General features: G+C 38.2%; 1 protein-coding gene across 1 annotated transcript; it reads right to left on the bottom strand.

Annotated features, from left to right (window-relative positions):
- Positions 1–298: 298 nt before the first annotated feature.
- On the bottom strand, positions 299–1,423 carry LOC149263058 (uncharacterized). Its single transcript, XM_089385979.1, has one exon. It carries the CDS (start codon positions 1,421–1,423, stop codon positions 299–301), a length of 1,125 nt encoding a protein of 374 aa, XP_089242105.1.
- Between the last annotated feature and the right edge of the window lie 20,924 nt (positions 1,424–22,347).

Genomic DNA, 22,347 nt, shown 5'->3' with positions numbered 1-22,347 from the left:
AGATATAATTTTGTATAGGACATTACACAGGGAGATGGGGCGGAAGTCATCAAATGAAGAGGGGGAGTCAGATTTGGGGATGAGGGCGATGAAAGTGGAGTTGATCGCATGGTAGATTTGTCCCGAAATTCTGCTTTCCTCTACCACCTTCAGGATATCACCTCCTAAGATGTCAAAGAAGGCATTGTAAAACTCAATAGTCCATCTGTCAGGTCCCAGGCTCTTTTCCTTCTGAAACCATTTGATCTTACTTTCGAGCTCTTCCATGGAAACAGGGTCTATAAGAGCTTCAGAATCATCATTTTACAAACCTGGGAAAGTGCAATGCCACATTGATAATCTCAGCAAGATTGGTACCAGCAGGGCTCTTGAAAATCCCTCTGAAGTGTGCTGTTCCAAGCTGAGATAATTTATTGAAGGTGTCTGCCACTCCCCCATCAGGAAGAGGAAGGTCCCAAATGGTATTGGACACCTTCCTTCCTTTGGCAAAATTATGGAAGAATCTAGAGTTTTCATCCCCCGCTTTCAGCCATAGTGCCCTGCTCCTCAGTCTGAGCGATTCCTCCTGGAGTTTTAGAATATTTTGCTTTTGCTTCTCCAATTCAATAAGTCGAGTCTTGCTATCCTCAGAGATGAACCCCAGACTTCTCTCATCCAGAAGGGAGTTTAAGTCTTCTTCAATCTTGATGAGCTGCTCCTCTTCTCTGGCCTTTTTTGCCTTGGCCCACTCAATCACTATGTGCTTGAGCTCAGTCAGGTTTTTTACAAATCCCCTGGCCATCGATGCTTCTCTATCGATAGGATGTGAATGCCAAAAGTCTGAGACCAGTTTTGAGAAGCTAGGGTCCTGTAGCCAGAGGTGATTGAACTTGTAAGGAGCTTTTGGCTTAGGTAGGGGTCCCTTGATTTCCATTAGAATTGGAGAGTGATCAGAGATGCCCCCAGATCCCACCCATTGCTTGAAGTGGTGTAGTTGGTGAATCAGCGGACCTTTTATCAGAAATCGATCCAATCTGCGGGCCAAGGCCGCTGCCCCAACCCTCCTGTTCCTCCATGTTGGTAGGGGGTTCTGCATGGGAATGTCAACAAGGTCATGCAGTTCCAGCATATTCCTCATGAAAGCAGTGATAGTATCTACTTGCGCCCGAGATCCCCATGTTTCACGAAACCCCAAGGAGAAGTTTAGATCCCCCCCCAGAATGATACGGTCCAGATTCATCAGGTTCCTGCTGAGAAGCATCCTCCAGAAACTTTCTCTCTGTTGGCAAGGGCCATAAATGTTGATGATGCGGAGGGAGAGGCCTAAGTCCAATGAGAATATATCAGCCCCCATGAAACCCTGACCCCCCCAAGAAGAGTCCAGTCTTATGGATTTGGGATTGTATCCAATCGCCAGGCCGCCTGATCTACCATTGGCATCCATAGCAATGTACTTCCATCTGGACGAGATATTCTGCAGGGAGAGGGAGATGGATTCCGCAGGACCTAGGGTTTCTTGAAGGAGGATGATATCAGGGGATTCGACCTCAAAAAGTCGTTTGAGGGCTAGCTTTTTGGGAGAGCTAGCCAAACCCCTGCAATTGAAAGAGAGGCACTTCATGGAGGACCCCTTTTCAGGGGATTTGCTCTAAGGGCCCCAACAATGGTCGATTGTCGACCTGATGCGACTTCTGCGCCAGCTCTTTTGATGGCTTTGTTTAAATCTGATTTCCTTCCCCTAGTAGAAGCAGAGCTCACGCCCGAGGGAACAATGCCCAAACCCATATGGTTCTCAGAGGATTCCGGGAGGGAGGTCCGGGGGCGGAGGGAGTATGGGTGTTGGGGAATCTTATTAACAGGGGTCTCAATGGACGGAGACGGGGGCGGAGACATGATGAATGGCAGAGTGGGAGGAGCGATAGAAGGAATAGGAGGGGGCGAGGGAATATTGCAGTAAGCCATGGAACATGATACAGAGGAAACATAATCAGAAGATTGAGCATTAGAGATAAAGGGAGAGATAGAACATGTACCCGAAGCTTGTGCGGCTGCGGCAGCTGCCCGAGCCCGAGTCAACGGAGGCGATGGCGCCTCGAGGGAGTTTATCTCTGTATACTCCTGAGCTCCAATGGGAACGGAGAATCCTTTCGATGGCTGAGGAACGATCGGGGAAGTCCGCCTGGATGCTATGGGGGATTGTTTTGGAGTGCTGTCCGGTCACTTGTTTAAAGGGCAATCCTTGTAGAGGTGACCCACTTGGTGGCATCGATTGCACCGAAAGGGTACTCCTTCGTAATCCAGCATCTGAGTACGCCTGAGCTTACCCCATTGCAATGTAATTCTTTCCTCCAATCCTTCTCTGGTGTCCAGATGCACCAGAATGCGAGCTACAGTCTTCTTCCGGGTATCGAGGTAGCCACGATCATGATCCAGATATGTCCCAAGTGCATTGCCGATCCTTTTGAATGATTCTTCGCTCCAATATTGTATGGGAAGCCCTGGTAATCGGACCCATAAAGGCCCTGCAGCAATTTTCTCGTGCTCAGGATCGAATAACGGGCTCCATCTCTTCAGAAGCACAGGAGCAGTTTCAATATGCCAGTATCTTTCGAGGACCACATTTGTGTGTTCTTCGTTTGTGAATTGAAGGGAGAACCACCCACGAGGTAGAACCTCAACCTCCGGCACCTGTGTGAGGAGTACTCCCCAAATTTCTTTCACCCAACGCATCAATCTGTCCACCGTGTAGGAACGCCCCCGCACGTGCCCTACCAACATTGTGCGAGCTAGAGCCATGGTTGCTTCAAAATCCGGAGAGTCACCGAAGATAACTGTGGTATCCTTCAAAATTGCCCTAATGCAATTCGACCTCTGCTTCTTGGATCGGGGGGCCGACGGATGCTCAGATAGCGGGTTTGTGACCCCGGGCAGAGGTGGTCCAGAGGGTTTAGGGTTAACAACCGGGGTGCTGAAAGCGCCTGAGGGTTTTGCCCCAAAATCTGGTGCAGGTTGTGGATCAGGAGGCGGGGATGGGATCTGATCCAGATCAGCGGGATCAAGCAAATGAGAAGCAAGGAAAGAAGTTGTGCCAAGAGAGAGAGGCGGGGCTACCAGTCCAGATGAAAAAGGATCCGGCAAGGAGATAACCGGAAGGATATTCTGGGCACCTGTGATATCAGAAAGCGGAGGAACGAAACCCGGGGGGGCAGAGTTAGGGTTAGTGAATAAGACCTGACCCTCCAACGGATCCTCGGAGTAATCCACGAGGTCCGTTTCCGGTAAACCTTCCATTTCGGACAGCAATTGTAGCCTCCCGTTGCTGGTGCTGATCTGTCGATCGCTCGCAACCCTAGCTGCCGAAAACTGCTCCATCCTGTGGTCCTGTAGCTGCGGTCTGCGGCTAACCTTCCCTTTGCGGTTATTTTTGTCGCACGCTGTCAGAGCCTAAATCCATCGCCGCTGTCTACTCCACGTTCTATCAAGATCCTTTCTCACCCATATTATATTAATACACATTAATATTTTAATTTCCCAAGTTTAGACTTAGGAACCCCATTAAAAATATTAATTATTTTAATATCTCTTCATTCGCGTGGAATTTCTCCAAATGATTTTTGGGTCTTGGAGATCTCATGTTCCTTAGCCTCTCCACCAATTTTCATGTCTAGAGCACATCTGATTCTCCCAAAAATCAACACTCCCTCTTAGCGAGGAATGTGCTCTAGTAATGCTTCACCATAGAAACATCACACTGATCTTTTGCATCAGTACCTGTGATGATGATTAGCCTGCTACCTCACATCCCCTTCATTGCTTCTTCCTGTACTACCTCCCATGACACTGCCATTACCACTTCTACATCTGCAATGCGGATCCCTCTCAAAATGCTGCCACATGCTTCCCGTAGCACTGCCACTGCTAACTGTTGCACTGCAACTCAGTTACTGAGAAGTAAGTAACTGAATTCACCCAAATACTGACATCCTTGTCAGTCTGGAAGAATTTTTATGTTGAAACTACCTTTTCTGCTATCCTATGCTCCCTCTGTTGCCACTACACTTCTGCAAACACCTTTGTGCCTCTCGCATTGTTGCAGCCTCCACCGCGCTACTACAGACTTCTACACTCTAGCATTACCTTGCCACTCCACCACACCTTGCTCCACCCGCCACCAGTCACCATTCTATTGTCATTAAGGGCTCCCATAGCCATATGTGATCCAAGAGTTAGGGTACCTCAAGGATCTTTCCCCTTTCTGTAGTCCTCTTGATTATAGCTCTATGTCTCCCCACCTCTTCTCTAGAGGTGCATGAGCACTCATGGCACAATCGTCATCAGTCTCAACATCCTTCTCTGCCTTTGTTGGAGCTACCTTTGAGTCGGAATCTTCTCCCTGACCTTTCTTCCTGGGGCACTAAGATGCATGGTGTCCTAGCTCCCCAAAGTTAAAGCACATGACTTTGGAGATGTACTTCTTCTTCCTCTTCCCTTATTGTCCCGCAGATGCTAGAGCCGCATCCTCCTGCTCTTCTTTATTGACTCAAACTTCCTTGCCACTACTCCCTGTCTTGGTCAACCTCTTAATCTCTTCCTGTCGAAGAGCTGCCCACATCTCCTCCCAACTGGGGAGAGTCGCTCCGCCCAAAATTCTTTGGACAAATGTCTCCTAGTCCTCAGAGACCGCATTCAGAGCAGTCTTGACCATAAACTTTGTATCTAGTGTAGACCCCATAGAAATAAGTTGGTAGCAAATTCCTTACAACCTGAGAAGGAATGGATCTATCTACTCTCCTTTCTACATCTGATATGACCTGAGTTGATTCTCCAATAACATCTTTCATTGCACGGAAGAGCCCTGGTACAAAGTGGTCAAGGTCTCCCACATTTCTCTTGTTGTGTTATTCTCAGCGATATGTTGTATGACATGATCTTTGACCCCATCTAGGATCATGCATTTCTCCTTCACCTAGGCCTCCTCATACTTCTCATTTGCATTCAGGTCAACTAGGAGAACTACGGTTTTCAAGGCATATTCCTTGATGCAATGTTTGTCCAGGATTGCCAGGATCCGGGCCTTCCAGATGAAAAAATTGGAAGCCTCATCCATTCTTTCATGATCCCTCAATCTGTTTACTGCCATCTTTTCTCCTCTTCTAGACTCCCTCTAGGTCTCGACTTCCCTTCTGGAAATCCTCCGACCAACTGTCAAATCACTTCTCTCCAATCCCCCCTTGCTATTGCAACTCGGATCTGGATTTCTTGGTTAGAAATCCATCGAGGGAGTGCTTCCCTCTACCTTGGTTCCATCTCCTTAGACATTGTTCTGTAATAATAGAACCAACATCCCACTAGTTCCTCAAATCACAATCTACATAGCTCCCTTAGCCCTGGCAACTGAAGAGCATGAGCGCTTCAAGCTCTGCACAATCACAGTGTAGGTTGAATCTGATCCTCCCGACCAACTGCGTCAATCCTTCCTGGCTGAGAAGGATGACATGGATCTGCGTGAGCATGTTATGCCCCTCTCTGCCTTTGCATTGGCCCTTCTCCTGGATCAAAATGCTGATGTAGGTTCTATGTGAGCCTCTGCATCACCCTATTTGCACTGTTTCACTCCTCCTCTTGCCTCTTCAGCTCTACTACAAATTCTCATATTTCTTTTGTTGGTTTCTTCAATCCCTTTTGATCTACAATCGCTCCGATACCATGTGAAAATCCTTGAATCTAACACATCAGAAACCCCTACTGCATTTTCTATTTTACTATCTCCTACTTGTTCTTTGCATTAACAAGTTATTTAAATGCATAGATATCGAAGTAAACACAAATGCATCCTTCTCAAATATACAGATCAAAAACTGAAATAAACTGAGACAACATAAGGGACACCGTTATTTTTTGACAATCACCCCCGGAAAAACCCAATACGGGAAAGCCGGTGCAACATATAGAGGCTTTTATTATTAAGTTGATCTCTTAATACAACTAGGGTTCCAAAAATAACTCACCCTTCAGAGAATATCCTCAATAGTGGTACCTCTATTCGGAGATGGATATTCCAGCAAATCAGTATCCGGATGAACAAACCCATAGTGACTCTGATTGTTCTTTGTGTTGGACAGAAAAATATGCTCCAATCACTCCTCTGGAACTGCGTCACCCTCTTTGGATCTGTGTCACCCTCTCTCGGCTAATGTTCTATCAATCTATCTCACAAACTTCCTTAGTGCAGCTTCTTCAGCCTAGCGTCAACCTCTACATCCCTTTGCGTTTTCTACATCAGCCTCTGCGACTTTCTGCGTCAGCTTCTGTGTCCTCTATGTCTACCTCTATAGCTTATGCATCCTCTACACTCGCCTCTTTAGCCTCTGTATCAGCCCCACTAGACTTTCTATTGCCTCTTCCAGCTCTTTACTGCCTCTCTGATATGTATTATGTGGCCTCCTTTTGAACTGCCCCTCACTGCAACTGATCACTTGTTTGATTTCCTTAGCAAACCCCAACCCAGAAAATCGAATTGACTGATCTCTCTTAGTGTGTCTCCAACTGACCCTCAAGCCTTCTCTTATACATTTCCTGTTGACGATTCAACAGCGGAGATTAAGTCTCTAATCAATGGCTAAGATTAGATCTGGCATGATCCTCATTATTTAGAACTTTCTCACCCATATTATATTAATACACATTAATAATTTAATTTTCATAAGTTTAGACTTAGGAACCCCATTAAAAATATTAATTATTTTAATATCTCTTCATCCGAATGGAATTTCTCCAAACGATTTCTAGGTCTTGGAGATCTCATGTGCCTTAGCCTCTCCACCAATTTTCATGGCTAGAGCACATCTGATGCTACCAAAAATCAACAGATATTTCCTAAAAATGTAATGTATTTACAGCTCTTGGAGAAAGTACGAAAACCCTCCCAAGATGGCTATATTATTTGTGAAATGACTTACTGAAGTTGTAGTATGGTTAGAGAGAAAATAAAGAGGAAGATTCAATGTACAAGGCTGCAAGAACATAATCTTTACACCAAATCTTAGTTGAAATCATGGAATACTGAAGAAATGAAATGATGGAAAAGGTGGAGCGCATTTTAAGGTCACTTTTAATAAATATGCACACGTATTGTCAATTATTTAAAGTAGAAGTAACTATGTTAAATAAATAAAAACAAAAAACAAAAAAGCCAGCTGCCTCGTTACACATTTTCCAAAGAAGAATTACACATAAATGACTTACAGAAAGATAAACAAAAGCATGTCATAATCAATACCCAGTTGGAATCATCCCAAAATTTCTTTACTACTCCAAGAAAATTGTGTACATTACACAACAAAATTTCCTCTTTGAGGCCAAACTTTGGAACCCCAAAACTAGTCTCTTAATGTCTTTTTTTGGAAATTATTACATTGGAAATAGTTATAAAAAATGTCAATTGTCAAACTACTTCTTAAATTTTTGGGTTCATGAAAATTAAAAGAATAAATTATTTCTAATTCTTAAATTAAGAAAATGAGACATTTTCCAAAAATTGAAAATAAGTAAAATAATCATTTGATTACTTGGGACTCTTGTGCAACTTCAGGCTCCCTTAATGAAACTCTAGGTTCCATAACTCGAACCTTCGTTGATGAAATCAAAATATTGCATTTCTTCCACAAATTCAAGTCAGGAACTGGGCAATGCATCATCCTATTATAGGCCATTCTTAGATTCATTACCTTGGCATATGTTGGCTTCTCAATGAATAATGTTTTGACTAACCATAGCAATTGGAAATAACTTTTCAAATAATTTACAAGTATTTCTCCTTTTAATTTTTTTTTTCTCTCATGAGAAGAACTAATTTTACTCTTTGCCTCCAACAACAACGTTTCATATTTTTCCCAATCAAGGAGGTTTCATTGTTGATCCCAACATGAAGGTAACCCTACTTGAACTCTTTTATCAAAATTAGAATTAAAAGCTGCCACTGATTCTCTAAACTCCAATAGCTTGCTCTCTGCATGCTTCGTGTACATGTGTTTTCTACACCATCTTGGTGATCTCTGACACCACAGTTGTTTTGTCATGACTCTGGTAAGTTTTTCAGTTAGGTCTTTTGAGACTGGATGCACTACAATCTTGCAGACATGTTTGTCTATTTTTTGTTATAAATATGCATTGACTTCCTTGAGAGTTTATACCTCCTTATTTCTCTCCATTAGCTCATGAGTTAAGTTTTATTTTTCTTTTTCAACTTGGGCCAACTCTAGGGCTTAGACATGTTTTGTGGCAAGCAACTTCAATTTCCTCCCTAAATATTGGATCTTATAATCTGTACCCTGGATCAAGGACTAAACAACTACTTTATCCTCTAGATTCACCCCGAGCTTGATTATCAACTTTTTTTACTCTTCATTTTGAGTATGAAGAGCTTGAGAATTATCCCTCTCTAGCTTCAACTGATCTATCACTTTCCCCAATAAAGCCTATGTCTTTCTTGCTACAAGTGATGTTTTTTTGAGATCATTGTATATCAACTCTCATGTTTACCTGTGCAATTTTATTTTGTCTAGCAACGAAATATATATAGTGTTCATAGATAAACTGACTATTCTAAAATTTGTCCCAAAAGAAATTGACTGGAAAACAGGATGAGTAAAGGAAAATCTCAGTTGGTTCCTTTCCAAATCCATTGCTGAAAGAAGTCTAGTTTGATAACCATAAATGGATTGAGCTTCCAATTGAGTAATGGAATTGGTCTATATCTTCTTGTTTTTCTCTTCAATCTGTTGATAAGTGTCCTTTAAAACATTCAAGGAACTTTTCTCTTCTTCACTTGGAATTGGAGATGATGGTGCACACTTTATCCCCCCGGTAGCAACGTCTTTCATGAGTCATTTAAATTTTGTCTCACCTCCTTTTTTTCTTCCTTTCTTACTGCCCTGGGAAATTTCTCCCTCAAGATCAATGGCATCAATGACACTTATTTTCAGTCCTTTTCAGTGGGGAGAGGAGTTTCTACTTCCATGCCTTCGTGTGTTTCTACCAAGTCACCATTTGCTAATTTTTCTAGTTTGGGATTTGATTCATGGATATAAGGGGCACAAGATATTTCCAACCTCCTCCTTGAAATGACTTGGTGTGGATCATAGCACCATTTTTTCCCCTGTTGAAAATTCATTGCTTGCAACATTTTCTCAGCCTCCTCTATTGCCTATTTATTATTCACAATAAATGGGCCAACAATCCTTGATAATTTGAACAAAAATCCTTTTCTAGCTGGGACAAAGTGTATCTGATCCACATTCAAGCTTTGTTTGATAAACTCTAAAGAAAATATTTTCATAGGCAAAATAGAAGGAAGCCTGTATGGTGGGATTTCTGCTCCATACAATATGATTTCTACTTATTCCTCAAACAGGAACCAGTCTCCAACTTTCAGATCTTTGTTCATTTGTAGAAGAGATTGAGCCTTTGGTAAAATTCTTGTAGGGGGGAATTATTGATAATTTTATACACAATTGAAATGAATGATGAAATGTAATAAGAAAATCTATCATTGTTCTATTTTATCCTTATTAGATCAGTCCAATTTACCATTTTTTTCTTCTTCTTGTTTACATCAATAACATTCAAGCCCAGGTCCATAAATTGGTCAACATGAACATATAAGAAGAGGTATACCAACAAGGAAGGAAATCTAAAACACCCAACAATACTAAAATTGAGGAGTTGTGAGTTAATTGAATGTTCCCAAAAGGTAGGAATGTCCATTACAACATCAAGTTACATCATTAAATGAAAATTCCCTAAAGCTTACAGTCAACTACTGAGGTTACATATTTTCCTAAAATTATCACAATTACTTGTAAAACAGGCCTAACAGTCTCAAAAAAACAATGGGAACTTGAGTTAACTCTAGTTGAAGAACTACATTTGGAAGAAAAACAAGGTTATGCAATTTGCTTTTATCCTCTGCTGATAGATTTCGGTAGGCAGACAGAAGGGCTTCATCAAAAAATGTAGTGTAACTATATGGTTGTGGAAAATCCTGAGATTTTCGAATTAATAATGAAGAGACTTGCAGAATACTTTATCCCGAGGAATTCATTACATAGCATCTCTATGGGTATACGGATGAAGTTAACCAACTAATGAATTATGGGAAAAAAAATAGGTTTGTGGAATAATTGCAGAGACTAAACTTGACTAAACCATTTTCAGGGACATTTCTAACTCAAGTTGACTAGCAAGGGTATTCTGACGGGTTTCCATTAAGTTTAACTGACAAATGGGATCAAAAATATCATGTTCCATGTCCATGAGGGGTAAATGGGTTGAAGAACCAAATAAGGTGGCCTTTTTAGTCATTTTTAGTTTTTCATTTAAAAAACACATAGTGGTTAAATTTGTTTAAATACTTGGTAAGTTGAAAGCAATTTAGTGGCGGCTTTGAAATTGTTGAAGACAACAAAAATTGGACTGAAAAACTATAAATAGATTAGGTGAAATTGAAAAAATCAGGGTTTTAATAGATGGGAAAGTGAGAAAAATGCAATCATGATAGTGACGACAAAAGAGTACAGATGAATGATGTGGCAGTTAGCTTGGTAGGTGACGTGGAAAAAATGTGGATGAGGTGGAGTGAGGACAGGTGACATGGAGATGGCATGGAAATTTTGATGTGGAAGCTCGCTTGCCTGCCCTCGCTCGTTTGTCATACCATCGTTGTTCCAACGAAAACCACTTACCACCCTCGGGAGCACCTTGGGCGGTAAATCATTTCACAAGGGTGTGACGTCGGGGTTAATCACAGTCGTTGATCACCCCGATTTTTGATTTTTTAAACTGCTCTCGAGGTCACCCAGCCACATAAACTTTGAGTTATTTGTGGTGTTGGGTTTAATGTACACACAGCCCAAACTTTCGCAACAACAATGTGCCATAAGAATTGCACATCCTTTAACCATTTGTTCTGCTCGACATTTTCGGGGTTGGCCCACTCCCTAATAATATGTGTGTGTGTGTGTGTGAGAGAGAGAGATCCAAACTTTGGGCTTGCACCATTTCTCAAAGCAAAACATGAAATTTTTCAAAACATACGTACAAAAAGTCCTTTTATCTATATTTTTCCCTGTTTCCTCCTTGTTTTCTTATATATATATATATATATATATATATATATATATATATATATATATATATATATATATATATATATATATATGTAAGCTATCAAATGAGTACTATAAACTCAAAACAAGAATTCTAGCCAAAAAAACCCCGAAAAACATGAAAAACAACCTAAAAACAAACAATGTTATGCTGGAATACTGTTTTTTTTTGGGTAGATTTTCATTATTTTTTAAAAATGGTAGCAGATGCCAATAAAAACCAATTTTTTTTTGTGCAAAAAACACCCTAAAAATAAAATATGTGATGTTGGGCTAACATTTTTATTTTTCGAGGTAAATTTTCAACATTTTTTAGCAATGGTGTTAAGGATAAAATATCATGACTCAGAAAAACCTTAAAATTCCAACGGATTTCAGGGATGACATTAAAGATAAAATATCGCGTCTTTGAAAAACCTTAAAATTCCAACAATTTTTAGCCATGGTGTTAAAGGTAAAATACTTATAACTACTTTCAACCATAGCATTAAAGATAAAATATCATGATTCAAAACAACCTTATGGCTAAAACTTTAAAGAAAGAGTTATTATATCAAGAGTAATTTATTTTTTAAATGTTAAAAATATGGCGACTTTAAAATCTTAGCTTAAGATAATTGGACACATTGCAACAAAAATTAAAATTCAACCATCAAATTGACACGCGGTGTAGGCGAACTTGGTTCAATGTAACGAAAACTTAAAGACCAACCATGAAATTGAAACATTGTGAAGGCATACCCGATCATTTATAATGAAAACTTTAAAATCAACAATCAAATACACACAAAATGGGATTAGGTTGCTAGTCGAGGATCGACACGGACCCTGTAGGAAATAGATATATATATATATATATATATATATATATATATATATATATATATATATATATGAAAAATACAAAAGAAATCAAAAATTAAAAAATTGAAAAAAAAACACACACACACAAAAAAAAATTTAAAAATTAATAACAACTAAATAAAAATATATATTAAAACATAAAAAATAAAAATAAAACCATGACGCAAAAAAAAACATCGAAAAAAATAATAATAATAACAATCAAATAAAATATATACTAAAACATTAAAAAAAAAAGAAGGAGGACAAAAAATAAATCAAAAATTAAAAAAAAAAACAAACAAAACAAAACAAAAACAAAAAACAACAAAAAAAACAAAAAACAAAAAACAAAACAAAAACTTAAATATATATATATATGAATATGAAAAAAATAGAAACAAACAAACAAAAAATAACCCAAAAAATTAGAAACAATATTATATAATTAAAAATATAAACTATAAAACAAACAAACAAAAAACATTAAAATAAAATTTAAAACATAAAAAATAAGCATTAAAATTTTAAAAATAAATAAAAACATTTAGAAAATTTAAAATAAAAACATAATTAAAAAAATTATATTTCTAAACATTAAAATTGAAAAAAATAATAAAAATAGTGGCCTTGTCGAGGCCAACCCAGCGGCCTTGGGCTTGGCAATCTGATTCTAGTAATCAAATTTCCATGAGTCGTTGAGCTAGGAAGGGTTGGCAATTATGCCACCCCTGCTCGTCCCAGCAGCCAGCGGCCTTGGGCTTGGCAGGCCAATTCCTGCACCCCTGCCCAGCCCAGTAGCCCTAGACTTGGCACGTTGATTCCCAGAAACGTCCTGCCAAGCCTAAGGTCATTGGCAGTTGGGCTGCATGGGGGTTGTGCATCTTACCACCCCCATCCAACCCAGCAACCAGTAGCCCTAGGCTTGGCAAGCCATTTCCCAAAATCAGTCTACCAAGCCCAGGGTCGTTGGGTTGGACAGGGGTGGGAGTTGTCTACAGCTCGCATCCCCGCCCAGAGACCCTAGGTTTGGTAATTTGATTCCCGATGGGCTTGGAAATTCGATTTCGGGAATCGGATTTCCAAGCCCAGGGCCGCTGGGCCACAGAATCAGGTGCGGCCACTAGTTTTAATTTTTTATATATATATAAATGTTTTTTTAATTATGTGTTTTTTTATTGTTTTTATTTTTATTTATTTTTATGTTTTTTTATTGTTTTTTTAATGTTTATTTTTTTATTTATAATTTTATTAGTTTTTATGTCTTATTTATCTAATATTTTTTCTTTTTGGATTATGCTTTTTATTTTTTTTAAATTATGTTTGGAAATATATATATATATATATATATATATATATATATATATATATATATATATATATATATATATATATATTTTTTATATATTTTTTAATGTTATTTTTTATTTATTTTTTTGCAAAAATATAAGAAAAAAACAACAACAACAACATTGCAAAGAAAAACAAAAAACACATGTTTGGAAAACCCTTAGAAAAAAAATATCTTAGTGCGGAAAACAAGAAGATGAATAAGACAACTTGAAAAATTGTTAAACAATCAACATTAAAAAAAAGTGTGCATACTTAGGACATAAGAAAATTTAAGTATCAAAAATATGTCTTAAAAAAATTGTTGATGCTTTTCAAAATCTACATAAAAATCACCAACGTTTAAAAAAATTTATCAACACTTAATACATTAGAAAATTTAAACTATCAAAAATAAGACCTCTAAAAAAGGGGGTTGATGTTGCATCAACACTTTTCAAAATCAGCATGAAAGCCACTAACATTTAAAAAAAATCTTCATACTTGATACATAAGAAAATTTAAAGTATCAAAAATATGCTCCCAAAAAAAAAAATTATTCTAAATCAGCGCTTTTCAAGATCAGATGATTTTTTGCTACCTCAAAAAAAAAGGTACTCGGTAGAGTTCCCGTTTGATAGTTTACATTTTTTTAATAAAAAGAAACTAACTACAACATGACCCATCTAACAAGTTTTGGAAGTATTGATTCTATAGAAATTTTAAAAACTTAACAAAAAATTTAAATCACCCTAACACCTAATGATAAGAAATTATGTGCTATGTGAATTTCACAATAATTCCAATATCAATGATTTGAATTTTATGTGCCTTGTTTCTTTACCATAGCTTCAATACAAAAGGTCCTAAATTTCATGTGTAGTGACTTTCACTAAACCTTTGATATTAGTTGACCTAAATGTGGTATTTCACATAAAATTTTGTTATTATCAGTATAGATCCATCTTAACCGTGGATCTAGCAACAACTGAGAGAGATCAAGTGTCTCTTAAGGTGCAAACCTCTTTTAGGGTGTAAAAATTTGAAAAAAAAGTTTACACTTTGTTGAAGCTATAACTAGAATCAATGTTCATAATCTATCATTGATATTTTTTTTATATTTATAATATTTTTTTCAAAGCATGTTATTCATGCTTAGAGAGTCAAAATAATTTATTATGAGTCAAAAGAAAATGTATTTGAGTCATGTCATATTTGGTCATTTGTAAAAGAAAGGAATTTGAATTTTGTGATGATTCAAAAGCCCACAAGATGAGCATGTTGGCCCTCCTTGGACAAGTTGGCGTGTTCCTCCAGAGTGGCACATATTCGACCCTCTTGGATAACTATATATAAAGGACAAGTTCAACTTACTTGACAGTTCATTCATCAACAAGAAGTGAAGTACATCTAAACCTAGTGAGGAAGGAAGAAAAGGTCGAGTCAAGAGAAAGTGAAGACAAGTCAAGGCATAAAAGAATATTCCATTGTTGACCAAATTTATGATCTACTACCACTCGCACATGTGGACTGACTTTCTGTGGAAGAGGTTGAAGTAATTACAGAAACTGAAACCTTTTTTGTTTGACTAGATTGGAGCAGATTGTACTAGTGCTGACTTTCACTATTGGAGGTGACTTGGAGGAGGGTTGCACTTGGTATCTCGGTGGTAGTTTAGTCTTGGTCTTCATCTTGGATAACTCTCATTTTGACATGATTCTATAATAGAAGGATACAATTAATTATCAAGAAGAGGAATTAAGCATTAAACTACTCTACAATTAGTTTTTCAACATGGTACCATAGATATGGTGAAGGAAAGAGAACTATTGAAGAAGCCCTAAGTAGACCTAAGTCTGAAAGAAAATGCATACGGAACAAAAAGTCTTATGTGCAAGAAGACCTAAGAGGCTAAGATCAAGGAATACTCTTGAAAAAAATCAATTATATTCCTATGGAAGACCAAGCCTTCTTAAGCATCCATGTAAAATCAAGGTAACAAGACTGGAATTTTAATATCTATGAAACAAATACGAGGAAGATATTCAAACTTATTGACATCTGAAATACTATAGAAGCAAGTTTTATCCCTTTGGAATCATGTGGAGAAGCATCCATTAAATTGTGGATAATACTATTTATAGAACACTCGTATCTCTCAATTGGAGCCCATCAACACACATACATATGATCTGAAATAGAAGAGAAGGCTACTCGCTCTTGGAAACTGCACGTAGAATACAAGACTACTCGCTCTTGGAGACTGAACATAGAGGACAAGGCTACTCACTCAAGGAAATTAGGGAGGCTAATCAAAAGTAAAGATCTGATACAAAAAGGTGTGAAATCTGAAAAGGTGTAAGTCTAGAGAAAGGCACTGTTAGGTTCCTATACTAATAGGAGTCATGAATTTTAAATGACTAAGATTAAAGCTGCAATATGTATATACCTTTGTTTTCTACAAATGTTTTCCATATTCAAGAAATTAAAAAATGTAAAGAGAGTATGTCATAAAGAATAATCAAAGGATAAAAAGATAATAAAAGGTCAAAAAATATGAAAAATATGAACCCCAAGAAAAGAAAAAAGACCATGAAAGTGAGAAAGCCAAAATGCCACTCCTACTTTACTTTTATGCAGAATAAAATGATTGTGTGCAACTTGTAATCCTTGTCACAATCCATGATAGTCAAAATGTTTAAACTTGGCTATTTCATGTTTTCAATTTCATGTCTATAGATAGAGAATAAAAATCTGGCCAAACAATGTAACCTTGGCAGATAATTAGATAGGTAGAGTAAATAAAAGGAGCTCAACTGTTTAATCTGAGCCCTTGGATGTAATAAGGTTAGCTTTAGTTATTTTACTATTGTAAAAAGAAAGAAAAATGTTTGATAATGGTTTGCTAACTCAAATGCACCCTAACCAAGAGAAGTGAAAATGGTAGGATGAGTAGATGGGTAAGTAGAATAAAGGTTGCAGAAGTATGGTAATTGATTAGACAAAAGCATGTTTATCATCTTTTCCATCATAAAAGTTCCAAATATCAATGGACAATCAAGTATGCAAATGGATATCAAAGGAAATTAATTAACTTCCATCATTCATTTCACCTTTTACTTAACTAATTTCCCACGATAAAGTTCAAAGTACTTAAAAACCCTAAGTCAAAGAGGCTTAGATCATTTCTCTGACTTTTGGAGGAACCAGACCCTCGGCTCAATGACTTATATGCAATAAGTACTAAAACCCCCTCATAAAAATTCATCCCCCCTTCAATTCATTAGTTTTCCCTAATAATACTCCTTTCCTAAGGTTAAAATACTTTTACCTAGGAAAAGTATTTATCCCCCCCACATAAATCATTTTCATATCAAAACCCACAAAAACACCTTATCCTAAGTATTTATGTTGAAAAATCATTCAAAATCACGAAAAACATTTACTTAGGGTATGACACCACTTTTCGCTCATTTTTATTAATTACTAATTTTATTTATAAAATTTCGTAAATAAAATCCCATTTCCGCATATATATTTAACTCCCACATATTAACTAGCCCTATACCTTAGTTTAAATATAAACTATGATGTTCTACCCAAGCCCCGGAAAACCCACTAACTAATCGATCCACGATTAAGTTAGGAAAAAACCTAATTAATCCCTCTGCTAATTGCCCCGACGCCTTAACCCCGCTTTAATCCTTCATTAACTCAATAACCATTGCATTTAAGCACCCGACGGGCCCTCCACTAGCTTCCATGAAACTTCCTCGCCCAATCACCATATGATCTCTTCCCTCCACATCTGTCGGCCCTTATCCATTTCGAGCAGGCCCGACATCCGAACAATACCCGCCTGAAAAAGTTGCTTTCTGTCAAGCCCCCGATGCTACATGTCGTTCAATGTATGGAATCGGGTGGCTTCCCCCCAATACCACTAAACGTCCAAAAGCGGTGTGATGGAAACCACTTACCACCCGCCCGCTACATGCCAAAATGGTTACTGTTCACCCAGTTACACGACAAAATGACTACTATTCAACCGTACCTACCAAAATTAACTTTCGCACATAAAGCCAAAAAACCCCAAGTCATTTGTTTTTATCGTTTTTCAACTATAAACCTCCATGCACACACCTACGAACATCGAAGCTGTCAACCTACATCCAATTGCACCCTAAAGACACCACAGAGCACCCAGTTCACCTTCCAGCCTACATAGAGCCTTTTTTACCGTTCGCAGTTGCCAGTTGCCCTGTTCAGAGCTAGTTTTCCTTAAATTCCAGGTATTTAAGCCATAATTCACTGGAAAACCTATCAATTTCAGAACCAGTTACTGATTTTTATTTGTTAAAGTAAAAAACTAATTAAAGAAACTCAAGTGATTTAAGCTTACTCTGTACTGAACCACCATTGCTCTAAATGACAGAAAATCACCTCCCCCACTCTTAAATCCACAAGAACTGAGAATGGCTACCCCAATTGCCATGGATGTTAGACCTATTTCCACTCCTCATCTGGACCTAGACCACCTCCCCCTGGCTGATAAGGATTTCCAGATAAAGGACACCTCTGTCCATGAATCCCCTCTCAAACTATACTACCGATACAGAGACCAATACCTGAACCATGCTGATAAAATTGGTTTTTGGGAGTCCAGTTTGCCCAAGTACCAATTCCCTGAAGTTCACATTTTCCCAGAAATTGTCCATTACTTCCATGAAAATTATATCCCCATTCAAAGAGCAGTGATGTCCCCTAACCAAACCATACTTTTCACCATCACTGATGAATCTATTAATGAGATGCTGCAACTTCAACCAGGGAAAAACTTGACTCCTCTCTCCATTGGAGACCTGTTGGACTTATTTCCAAAGCTCAGCCCTGCAAGATTGGCCCAAATAATGCAAACCTTCATTGTACAAGAAAAGTATACCCCTAAAGAACTGCCTCCATATGTGTATACCATATCTTCCCCATTTGGCCAGGACATTGTAGCATTGATATCCAGTGTCCTAGGTTATACCACTAGTGAGTATATAGATGAAATCATCCTGGCTTTCATGTCCATATACACTCCAGGACATCCTCCTATTGTTATTTATGATTATGCCAAGTTTATAGCTGATAGGATGCATGAACAGTTTCTTAGAATGAGCAACGAGAGAGTCTTCAAATACTCCTCTGTTTTGTACCACCTTTTTCTATACTACCAAGTAGATAAGTTCCCCTTTACTCTCTAGAAGCTTGACACAAAAGGTCACCCTAGATCAGTAATTTTCTGGACTCCATTGATCCATAAATATGACTCCCCATATTCATATACAGACTTCATAGACCTATTTGTACATCTCATTGTGACAATGCTGATAGGAAGCCCTCCTCCAAGAATCAGTTCAGATATAAAGAGGATCTTGCAACTCTCAAAAAAATCCAAAGTGGGTGATTGGTACTTGTACCAAAACCACACTGAGATCAGGATTTATGGCTGTGAGCTGGCCCCATACAAACTACCTAAATACATCCCAATGAGGTTATTTTCTCTGGAGTACTACAGGCAGATAATAAATTCAAATGAGATACACTTTTTTAAAGCCAAAAAGAAAGACCAGCTCAAGATCAAAGACCAATTAGGTCCCTTTATTTGTAATAGCAAAGAAGCTGGAAAGGAGGTAGACCTAATCCTTCAAAGATTAAATCTAAAACAGAGCTTCATATGGAGATATGATCCCTTGGATTTCATCTGCAAAAGAAGGTAGAAAAACAAAATGGCTCCCTATATTCATCACCGCATCCCTGAAATAGAAAAGTATGCCAACCAATTGCAATGGGTGGAAAACACTTTAGAGGACAGGGATAGTACTGAAGTTGCTGTGGAAAACACATTAATTGACCTAGAGAAACAACTTGATGAGGGTTCTTTCTTGCAGGTGCCAGAAGAATCACAGGTACCAGAAGAATCAAAAGTACCAAACCTACTAGAGCAATCAGAGAAAAAAGATAGACCAGAGCCCACCATGAGTACCCCCCCCAAATCTTACCGAATCCTCTAAATGAGGAGAAAATCCTCAAGAGAAACAGGGAAGGGGCCGCTACTTCAGAAAGAGAAACATCACAAGCCTATGCAAAGACAAGCCAGGCTAAGAGACAAAGAGTCGATCCTGTCTCTCAACAGGAATATACAGAAGAGACAGATGAGGTTACAAGCACAGAAAGAGATGCGAGTAGGCTTGCCACTCCATCTGGAGGCACTCTAGAACCTTCCACATCACACACTCAGATGTTGGAAGGCAGCAAAGTGTTGAGGTATCCTCTTTCAGAATTCCAGCAGATAAAGACCAAGATATCAAGGAGAGATACAAAGAAATAAAGGCTAGAAATGAGAGGTTGAAAACCCAAACCTATGCACAGTATCTGAAGATGACCCCTACCAATCAAACAAAGCTTATGTCAGCCTATGATGTCAAAGAGGGGAAATGTAGATGACCTTCATCAAGCAAACCACTCAGTAGACAAGAATAGCATCAAATTTTAAGAAAGTAGATTTTGAAGTATTGGTAATGGATATTCATCCCATTGACCAGATTGAGCTACATAAGCAAACATGTGATATGATTTATTCTACATTTACAGGGAAAGCCATAGCAACCCACCAATTTCAGAACTCCTTAAACAATATGTCAGTGCAGTTTCAGTTGGAGAAGGCCTCCTCACAGGCCAAAGATACAAGAATCAAGTCCTTAGAGGACTTAGTGATAGAATTGGGACATGATCCCAAGGATGTGAAAGCAACAGAGTAGCTAATTAAAAAGAAGAATGATGACATTACTGCACCAAAGAAGTAGCTCAAAATTCCCCAGCTGCATCACCCTCAAACAATGGAATTCCTAGAAGCACAACGAGGACATGAAGAACTTATGGACCTAGTCCTAAAGCTAAATGATCAGCGTAAAGAAACAAAGAAGGAGTTGGACACTTTGATTCATTCCAAGAAAAGTGACCTGGCCACAACTTCCACAACTTCCATCCCCACAGTGACAACAACAGTTCCTTCCACAATGGCAACATCATTGGCACCTACAGCTCCACCTGCCACAACACTGCCAATTACAACTGAGTCCACTACAGTGGCAGGTACATCAACTGAGAAAACAGTAGAACTAGTAAAAGTTATGGAGGAGATGTCCATCCAAGCTACAGAGCTCAAAATATTAAAGGAGAAAGTGGCAAGTTTAGAAATTGATTGTAAACTTGCCCAAATTCAGTAAAGAGAAGAAACACATAAAGCCCTAAGGATGGGTGAGAAAATCAAAGTCCTAGAGAAAGATTTTACACTACAGAAGCCACTAGGACAGACTAAAGAGATGCTCTAGGCCAACATCATTGACTCTATCAATGATATTTGGCCATCAATCCAAGTCATATTTGAGCAAACAAAATTGGTGAAGGTAGCCACCAAAGCCATCCAGAAAGTAAGGGAAGAATTAGGAGATAAACTTGAGGATGCAAATCGACTCATCCACCTCTTGAATAGTAAGAACAGATATGAGCTCCATGAGCTTGTCATAGAGGATAGGATTGAAGCCATCTTAAAGATTAAAAAGGTTCTTTCCAAAAGAAACCTCATGCTCAACTTAAAAGAAAAGTGCCATAGCATGTAGGTAGCCATTAACAGGTTTATGGCCAAGTTTCAAATTTTGAGGGACAAAGGCCTTCCCAGTCCTATGGTCAGAAATGAAAAACTTATGAACCAATTGGACTATAGTGATAGACTCAAGATATTGACCAAGGAACAAGCCAACACTTCAGGCATTAAAGCCCTGCCAACTGGGAAAGTATTGTATGATACATTGGAGAACCTGTTTTTCCTAGAACATGAGGTGAAGCATTTGTTTCTCACCAAGCCCAAATTTGCAAAATACACAGAAGCAGACGAAATTTATAGAAGAATGTTGAAAATTATATTGCCTGAGGTAGAATGGTGGGAGAAAATGACAGATTTACTATGAAAAATTTTTACATCAGAAAGTTACCATAGTAAATATGAAGGCAGCCAGGTGAAACAGGTAAAAGACAGCATAGCAGGGTCAAAGAGTATCAGTGAAAGATCAAAGTAAAGAAGGTTCCAGCTTAGAAATACCACAACTATCAGCCAGCTTAAAGGGCTCGAAACTCAACAGAAATAGCCAGCAACACCACAACAAAAGGGACAGCAAGAAGCATTTTTACATATGTCTCTATCTTCATGCATGAAGATATTTTATTCCCTAGATTAAATCTCAAATTGTTATGAGATATTTTGTAATTATTTTTTGTATAAATACTTCACATTTCGAAGTATGTAGGGCGGATTCCAAGACATTTCTATAGACGTTTTCTCTCAAATCAAAGTTCTATTGGATCAATGACTGGATTGGCTTGTTGGATCAAGGAATAAAGATCAGATATTTTATAGGATTATTGTGTAAAGCGAAATACAAATAAGTATTATCCTATGTTCAATGTTGTTTTTCCTTATGTTTTTTCCATAATCTTATGTGTATCTCTAAAATCTAAATGTATGGCATGGAATGATATTTCAAAAATTTCTTAAATGCATTCTGTCTTGACTGTTCTACATTTTGAATGTTTTCTCCTAAACTATCTTAGCTAGGGAATTCTTCATTGCTCCTTAGATTCCGTAGTTTTTCCTCTGGTCTATAGCAAAGGATTCTTAATTGCCCTTCTGTTCATGATCATTCTCTATTCTTCATTCTGATCCTGGTCCAATGATTCTTAAGTGCCCTTTCACCCTGGTCAAAATCACTTCACCCATTAGACCTAAAGATTTGCATGTTGCTTTGCTAGCCTGCCCTGTGAACATTCCCTTTAATGATCTAGTCCAGTTATGCTATCCATTTTTTGACTCCATAGCCCAATGGCTTGAAGACCTAGCTCTATCCATCTACTCTAAGAATTCCACCACCCAAACTTCAATTCAAAACAAAACCCCATGAACACTAAGAACTAGCCTTAAAAAAACAAATCT

This window comes from Pinus tabuliformis, chromosome 6, assembly GCF_031772625.1.
Source record: "Pinus tabuliformis cultivar Carrire ecotype Pingquan chromosome 6, CPIR1, whole genome shotgun sequence".
Classification (NCBI taxonomy): Eukaryota; Viridiplantae; Streptophyta; class Pinopsida; order Pinales; family Pinaceae; genus Pinus; species Pinus tabuliformis.
Note: the sequence above shows the minus strand (reverse complement) of the source record. Positions and strands in the feature narration are given on the sequence as shown.